This window comes from Gossypium arboreum, chromosome 7, assembly GCF_025698485.1.
Source record: "Gossypium arboreum isolate Shixiya-1 chromosome 7, ASM2569848v2, whole genome shotgun sequence".
Taxonomy (NCBI): Eukaryota; Viridiplantae; Streptophyta; class Magnoliopsida; order Malvales; family Malvaceae; genus Gossypium; species Gossypium arboreum.
The window spans coordinates 96,958,898-96,968,371 of NC_069076.1; the positions used below are offsets into that span (position 1 = coordinate 96,958,898).

Sequence of the window (9,474 nt, forward strand, 5' to 3'; positions counted from 1 at the left end):
TTGTGCATAATCGGCCAAATAGTATTGTACTTAGAAAGTGTTATGTGATTTCGAACATTTGGTTTGTTTTTAAGTTCAACTGTTTAAATTGCTTAAGACTTACTAAGCTTATGAAAGCTTACTTTGAATGTTATGTTTCTCTGTTTATTTTTGTATATCGTTGACTCTTACTATTAGCTCAGGGATCGTCAGCACTTCGTCACATTATCTACTATTGTAGTAATCATGTGATTTGGACTTAGCTTATGGCATGTATAGGATAGACTATAAGTAGAATGATATTTTGACTATTGTATATAAGCCATGCGAATATGGCATCTTATGGAAGTTTACTTTTATAAGTTTTAAATTCGATCTTTGTTTGTGTCTATTAGTTATATAAATAAATGATCTTTTATTTAAGAAAGGGTTCAAAATTTTACTGTTCTGATCCGATTCCTAATTTCTGGTAACGTCTCGTCCTATTCTAGCGACGGTTACGGGATAGGGGTGTTACACAACTCATGGTTACATTTACTTTTCATCAACTATGTAATGCCAATGAGAGGATATCATTTACCCATGCTTTGGGCTATGAATTCCATTGTTGTGAATGGCATTATATACTACAGAAGTTACATACCCAATGCTTCAGCTTTCGGTTCCTTATCTATTTGAACTCAAACTTTTACTTACATTAAAGTGTACAAGTTATGCATACATAATCCGTCATCCACTCAGAATTTAGGTATGTCACACCACAAACGTCACAAGTGAATAAACCCATAAACACATCCAGGATCTATTCTACTTAGGTCTTTTCCGATATACTATTAGTCCAGTCAATCACATCTATGTCTATATCTTCTAGTGCTTATATCTAATGTCCAATGTAACACCCCTAACCTATATCTATCGTCAGAATAGGGTTACAGAGCATTACCAGAGTTTACAGATCAAATAAACAGACATTTCAAATATTTTATATAATATAATATAATATTCATGTCAGAAACCAATCGAAATCAAACATATTGTCCCTTATACGAGCCCTCGAAGCCCAAAATACGTGTTAGAAACAAGTCGAGATTAAATCGGATACTCAAAGAATTTTTTGAAAAATATTGAAAATTTTCAAAGCTACAGGGGTCACACGGCCGTGTGACTCACATGGCCAAGAGGCACACTAGTATCTTAGGCTGTGTAGACATTTGAAATAAGAACACACGGCCGTGTCCCAGCCTATATCCGTGCCCCTGTAACTCACTGACTTGGGTTACACGGCCATGCCACACGCCCATGTGCTAAGCCGTGTAAGCATACTGACTTGCGCTCTTATAAAGATATTGGGGACACACGGCCTTGTCACTTGGCCGTGTGTCACACATGGCTAAGACACACGCTCATGTCTCTGCCCGTGTGAACAAAAATAGGCCATTTTACAAGCCACATTTCTCACCCAATTTGGCATCCACTTATATTCAACATTTTGCATATATACAAATCATACTTAGGCATCCAAAACAAGCCAAAATTAAGCCTTAAACATGTAAAATCATCATATACAACCAATATGCCTTAAGGAACTTTAAATGACAATATGCAAATATGTCAACTATGTATCCAAATTTACCTAAGTGACCAAATACATATATGCATAATTGTACCAAAACCTATCATGTAGGTCATTTGTCAAGCTCACCTATTTGGTACCAAATATACGATTCTAAAGCAAGGTATATAAAATATCTTATATGCATATTCAAACCACATTTTAATTTCCATCATTCAACCATATCAAACACACATTAAATATGATAAGACCACATATATATACATCAAAATATACCAAACATAAGCCAAATAAGTGACTAATCTCAACAAAACACTTATATGCCAACATTGGCCAAATTAACCCATACATGCCATTATAATCGGAATTAATTAACCGAAAGTACCAAAAGAGCCAATGAATAGTGTGATATGGCTCCGACAAGCTTCCAACCTAAACGAGCTTTTGAATCACTATAAAACACGAAAAATAAGACATAGTAAGCATTTAAACTTAGTAAGTTCGTATAACAAAGAAATTAACTTACCATTTAATCACATTTAAGGTAAGCATACAAAACATATCCAACTCAATTTGGCTAAAAACCTAAACACTTATCCTCAACAACCATGTTAGTCATGTAATTCATATAATATCAAGCAACATGTATCAATTCAACCACTATTCAAATTCCATATACATGTAACATCTATATCATGTATCCATATATCATATATAAATCATTTCCATGTAATTCATGTAAATACCTGTACTAGTTCATATTGAACTCATATTAACTCGTAACAGACCTGTGTCTGTTGAACCATTTAGAATATCGTTGGATACTCGGGTAGTACACATGAGGTGTACTGAACTGTAATTCGTCAATTTCATGTACATGTATGCTCATACGAGCGGTAAACGGTAAACTCCTCTGAGCTGAATAATGGTAAGCTCATACGAGCTGAGTATCGGTAAGCTCATAAGAGCTGAAATCAGTAACCCTAATGACATGTCATTTATATCCTACGAATTCCTAAGGTTCAAACTGGGCTCGATAATTTTCAAATATACAGTCAGTATTCATTCATGACAATTATACAATTCACAAAAAAAATTAATTCAATTTAAACCATATAAATATACAATTTAATTACATGAACTTACTTCGACGAGTGTACGTAGATACGGAGGCGACTAATCCGATATTTTCTCTTTATCTAGATCTAACTCTATACGAGGTATGATAGGATCTATATGAATGAATTTAATATGAATGAATTTAACTCATTTCAATATAATTCTTATTCAATTTAATCCAACATGGAATTTTGGCAAAATTATCATTTTGCCCTATACCTGTAATTCCTTTGTAATTTAGTCCCTAGGCTCGAAAAATAAAATTTATGCAATTTAATCCTTACCCAAGCCTAGTCGATTTTTATACATATTATTAGCAACCCATATATTTCACAAAATTCACAAATTTTATCATAAATTTATCACCTTTTTCAATTTAGCCTCTAATTGATAATTTTACCAAAAATCTCTTTACAAAAATTATTTATCTAACAACAACAATTCATTTTCTATCATCAAACTTCAAAATTCAAGCATGTTCATCAATGGAAAAACCATAATACTTTAACAGTTTTGCAAATTAATCCCCGGGCTAGCTAGATTAAGCTACAACGATCCTGAAAATATAGAAATCATAAAAAAGGGGACAAAAATTCATACCTAATTGAGCAAAATAAGCTTGCTGAAATTTGAACCTTCCATGGCTAGGTTTTCTTTTAAATTTTTGGTGGAAGATGATAATAGTTTGTTTTATTTAATTTATCATTTATTACCTATTTACTAATTTAACCTTAAAAATTTAATCAAAATTTCTATAATAACAAGCCATACTTATCCATTAATAGAGGTGCTCATGGGCCTAGCCGAGCCGGGATGGGATCATGCTGGGCTCAACTAAAAATTTAGGCCCATTTACTAAGTTCGGGCCCGTCTCGGCCTAAAAATGGATCTAAAATTTTGCCCAAGCCCGACCGGATAAAAATGCTAAAACACGAGCCCGACCCACCCCAAGATTAATTTTTTATATAATTTTAAATATATATAATACATCAAAAATACTAAAAACATCAAAATAAATATTTCCCAACAAATTGAAAGTAAATTTTAAAAATATGTAAACTTAAATAACAATAAGATAAATGCAACTTAACAAGCAAATGCCTCTAAAATAATAACAAAAATTAACAAATGCCTTTAAAATAATAACAAAATTACCAATAAAATAAGTTTTATACAATATCCAAACAATAACAATAAAATAATAGCAACATAATAGTAAAATGATAACAAAATAGGGAGAAAACAAGAAAATAACATTCAAACACAAAAAAAAAAGAGCAGATTTTTTTGTCCTTTAGTGAATTTGGGGCGGGCCAGACCAGGGCCAAAAATGCCTTACCCCAGGCCGAACCCGTTTTTTAAATGGGCCTTATTTTTTTGTCCAAGCCCATTTTTTGGGCCTATATTTTTGCCCAAACCCTCCCACATTTCGGGCGAGCCTTCGGGCCGGGCCAGGTGGCCCAACCTATGATCAGGTCTATCCATTAACAACCTTAATGGCTAATTACTATATAAGGACCTCCACTTTAAAATTCTGTAGCTATTTAATATCTTTACCTATTAAAACACAACTTTTGTATTTTAAGCAATTTAATCATTTTTATCAAATTAAGCATGTAAACAATAAAATTTCTTATCTAAATTTTTATGTGGTATTTCAATCATACTGTAGACCATAAAATAATAATAAAATAAATTTTTTAACTTTGTATTTGTGGTCTCGAAACCATTATTCCGATTTCACTGAAAACGGGCTGTTACACCCAAGACAAGACATCTCCCCAATTGCACTTGATAGACGGCATATTAGTCTTTCAATCGGTTTGCTCATTTCTTATTAAACTAAGGACATGTTTAGGTTTGTCTACTAATACAAATTGTCTTTTCGTATTACAATCTGACCACGTAATACCATTTAGTGTTAGTTAAACATTAGACAACCAATGAACAACATTTGCTTCCATTTTACTTTACGTGCAAAAACCATTTAAGGACAATAATACGAAGTATATTAATCGTAATCAATGAATTTGTTTTATTAACCAATTTGTTAAAAAAATTACCAGTGTATATTGACTAAAATATTACACTTAAGGCACCAGATCCAACAACTGAGTCCTATGTCAGAGATTCTTCGTTTTGCAATGGCTCGGGATGGTAAGTGTTTGATTCAAAATCAATGGGAAGTAAAAATACAGCATGCCTACGTGGAAGGAAATAAAGCAGCAGATGCATTAGCTAGACATGCCCTAGGTAGTGAGATAGGATTCTACAGTTTCTTGTAACCCCTTGATTATATTTTAAATCTTATTCATGATGATTTAGAGGGTTTGACTAGGCCAGAATGATTTGGATGTAAAAATTCCTTTTGTGTTTTTTTTACAAAAAATAAAAAATAAAATAATAAAATAATTTTAATAATATTAACAATAGACTTAAATTTTTAAATAAATTTTTTAAAATAAATTTAAATTTAAATTTAAATTTAAAAATTATAAACAGCATAAAAAAACATATTTTAATTTTCAAAATTTTACTTTATAATAATCTAAAAATTAATTGATTCAGCACGAAGCTTAATAGAATTCATACTTGTAACCATATAAAAGAGTGTCCACGGGTGGCGGCATAATGACACCTGCACAAGGGGAAAATGGTGGGGGATTTGGGGAAATGGATAATGGGTTAATTTCAGATTCGGTCCCTCATATTTTGTTGCTTATGCAATTAGGTCACTATTTGAAGCATTAGAATGTTCAATTAAGCCCATCCCTTTAATTAATTAATTTATTTTGTTACTAAACTTAGACCAAAATAAGTTATATTTGCTCAGAATAATAAAAGATTATGTCTGAATAAAATTATTAATTATTTATAAGAATTATATTTGGTGTAGAATTTTAGACTTTACAAGAAAAAGAGATACATGACAATTTTTAAAGCCATTTGTGAAATAAAAGAACACACTATTAATATACCAAATATTAACCCTTATTTATAATGATAATAATTGAAAAATAATTTAAAATTATATTATAATAACTTGAAAATATTTTTAAATATTTTTAAGGAAACTCAATATTTCTATTTTTGTATAATTTTGAAATTATTATCATTTATAGAAGTAAAAAATAAATTTTGTAATAAATTTCGGGCAGGGCAAATTATAGTAGTTAAGTTCAGTATTAAATTAACATTGTCAACACTCTCACTAAAAAGACAAAATAAATATAAAAAACAAAAATAATTTAAAATATCAAAATTGTTATGGTCCCTTTTATTGGCTGGAAAAGAAGGCAACCGAAGGTTTCCTCTTTTTAAGCCATGGATTGCCTTTTCGAAGTAATGACCTTTGGAACCCTCTAAAAGTCCATGTCTGACCGCCCTTTCTCAATGGTCAGCTGTCTTTTATATCTCTCCCTTACATTATAAGACATCACATATATTCTTTTATTTTTCCCTTTTTAAAATCAACCACATAACATATATATGATATGATATATCCAATTGCTGTTGCTGTCTCATTCAGGAGACGGTAGTGGTGGGTTTTAAGACATTAAGGAATAATAATGGCTGCCCAACTCATGAGCACAAGTTTTAGTTACTATTATCATCATCAAACCAATCCCATCATAGCTGCAGCAAGAACGTTCAAACCATCACCTTCCTCGACATGTTTGAATTCACTGTTGTCTTTGCAGAGATTTGGTGTTTTTCAAAGGACAAGACAAGAGAAAAGAAGGGGATATGGTGTTGTGGTTGCATCAAGCAGTAGCAATGCGGCGGCACCTCTTTGGGATTCTTGGAAACCAGAGAAAAGCTCTGCTGCTTCTCCTTCTCTCAGTGACATCATTTGGCCTTCTGCAGGTTAGTAATATTATACAAAAATGTGCAGATGTTTTTTAAGTACATTTAATTTCCAGCTTCTTAATTTTGAAGTTTTGAGCAGGAGCATTTGCTGCAATGGCGATATTGGGAAAGATGGATCAAATATTAGCACCAAAAGGGGTTTCAATGACAATTGCACCTTTAGGAGCTGTTTGTGCGGTCCTGTTTGCAACTCCATCCTCTCCTGCTGCTCGGGTATTTCACTTGTGCTCCCCATTTTAGACCTTTTCTTAGCACCAGAGTTCATGACTAATTATTGTACCTACAATTGGGTTCAATTGGCTGTTAGACTGAGTTGGGATTTCTAAAGAAATTTCTCATTTATAGTTCTATAAGTTTCAATGGTTATTGTTGATACCAAATAAAAGAGGAAGAAACGGTGGAGGTAGGAGGTCAATTCATCCAATAAGGGCTGTGAGTCGTCGAGAGGAAGAGAAGAGGAATTTAGGGTTTTTATACAGAGAGTTTAAGAGGTCACGTGATGGACTTCCATAGGTGGACAGGTCTCCTTATTGTACTGCAATGAGGGTAGTAGGCTAGAAAAATTTGGAAGGGTTGGAAATAAGTTATAAATTTTATAAGAGTAATAATATAATTTTACAATTGTAATATTTAATATTTTTATAATTTTTAAAGGATTAAACTAAAATTAATTATTTTTGAGGAATTAAAGTATAAATTTATAAATTTATACATTTTAAAGGGTAAAAAAAGCAATTTTCTAATTTTTTTTAGGGGCAGTCAAGGCCGCTCCTAAGGGTGGTTATGTTATATTGTCAGGTGATGATGTGAAGTTATAGGGTTTACAGAAAATGAATGATTGTTGTCATGCCAATATGATAGTCGTTCTAATAGTGGCAGCTTGGATGTTCCCCAAGTTCAGAGCGAACAGTACTGATGATAGAGATATGTTGGCGAGTTTGATCATGACCAATGGAAGTAGTCGGCCGTTGAGAGTACTGTGTCGATAAAGGTATCTATGGAGGTACCCTGTAGGACAACTACTTGGTAGTTATGTTGCTTCAACTCTTTATTCTTCTTAAAATATCCATGCTGATCCCAAATTCGGATAGCATAGATTACTTGAGGAATTAAGGATCTTTCTTAGGTTAACTTTCACAGAGACAGAGCATATGCATATTTTCTATATATGTTGGCCTGTCAACTATAAGTTGTATATATAGAGATGAAAAGTATAGGCAAGTGATGAAAAGCTGAATGATGTTGCAGAAGTACAATATGTTCATGGCTCAGATTGGTTGTGCAGCAATCGGTGTTGCGGCATTCTCAGTATTTGGGCCTGGCTGGCTTGCTAGAAGCGCCGCCCTTGCCGCTTCCATAGCTTTCATGATCCTTACACGTTCCAATCATCCACCAGGTATACTTCTTCTACCCGTTGCTTTATATATATATCCATTCCCACATCTGATGGTCTAATTTTGAGAACAGCTGCCAGTTTGCCAATTCTATTCATTGATGGAGTTAAGTTACACCACTTAAATTTTTGGTTTGCTTTATTTCCTGGCGCTGCTGCATGTATCATCCTCTGTTTGATGGTAAGTTCCTCTTCCTTTCGCTACCTTGGACTCCATTACATCATAATACAAGCTCTTGAATTTTTTTTTTTTTTTCAAACATAGTAAAAGTATCATAAAGGCTATTGTACTAAGAATTAGATTACGTTTGCCCCTTTAGTTAAAAAATTAGTAGATTAATCTTTATACGTTAAATAAAAAAAAAACAAATTGGTTATTCTGTTAAACATTTCATTTTTAACTGGTCTCTATATGTCATCTATCAATTTTAATAGTAGAAAGAGATAAAAAATTTTAATAAAACGGACCAGTTTACTTTTTTATCTAACATGTAAGAACTAAGAGCAAAATGCAATCTGACTTTTAATAAATTAACCTCTATTCAAATATCTAATATGACCCGTAACAAGCGCAAATTTGTTATTTAGTAGCAAAGGTGATAGCATCTTATAAAAACTTCTAAACTACCCCATATTCCATATGAGTGTCAGATAAAAACAAGAGTGTTATTATAGATGTATTTAATTTCTGTTTTTTCATATGGATGATTCATACCCTATACTCGCATATAAATATTTAGTGAGCACAAATATTTTAAAAAATTAAAAGTTGAAATAACATAGAAATGTAAGAATCCTATGTGTTGAGAGAGCCTATAGTGATGTTGTGTTTGTTTGACCTGTTGCAGCAAGAAGTGGTTTGTTTCTTGAAGAACAATTTCAAATTTTGATGAGCTAATTGCACATAAAACCCTTCGTTACATAAAGGACCTTTGCGCTGCCATTGGAACCTACTGTCATATATAATATACATTTCCATATTTTTTATAATTTATATTTATTTAGTTTAACTTCTATATTTTGTATCCTGTTTACATGCATTGTTGACAAATTTAAAATGTCTAGTAATGTATTTGATGTAAAAATAATTATAAAATAGAATAAAAAGGCATATTCATGATTGATGTGATAACAATGTGAGATTCATTTTAAATTTTATATGCACAATGATACAATTGTATTGTTAAAATTAAGGCCTTGGTAGGGTAGAAAAAATTGAAGGATGGAAAATTACAAGGATAAAAATTATTTATTTTCGTGTGTTTGTTAAGAAAAATAAAAAAAATTAATTTTGTTTAAATCTATTGCTTGGTAGAGTTAAAAAATAAAATAGAAGAAAATAAAACATTTGAAAATGCATAATTTTGAATTATTTTATTTTTTCTCAAGATGAAAAATAATTATTCTTCTTTTTTTTTTCCTTTCATTTTTGTTCCCAATTAAGCATATTTAAAATTCATTTTCTTTCCACTTTTCTATTCCTCCTCATATCCCTTTGCTTTCCTATCCAACCAAACACACCTTAAGAGTCAATTTATTA

General features: G+C 31.7%; 1 protein-coding gene across 1 annotated transcript; it reads left to right on the forward strand.

The window, feature by feature from the left end:
- The first annotated feature begins 6,072 nt into the window (after window positions 1–6,072).
- On the forward strand, window positions 6,073–9,069 carry LOC108484738 (uncharacterized). Its single transcript, XM_017788640.2, has 5 exons — window positions 6,073–6,538; window positions 6,621–6,754; window positions 7,790–7,937; window positions 8,009–8,115; window positions 8,783–9,069. Exons 1-5 carry the CDS (start codon window positions 6,241–6,243, stop codon window positions 8,822–8,824), a joined length of 729 nt encoding a protein of 242 aa, XP_017644129.1. The 5' UTR covers window positions 6,073–6,240; the 3' UTR covers window positions 8,825–9,069.
- The last annotated feature ends 405 nt before the right edge of the window (window positions 9,070–9,474 follow it).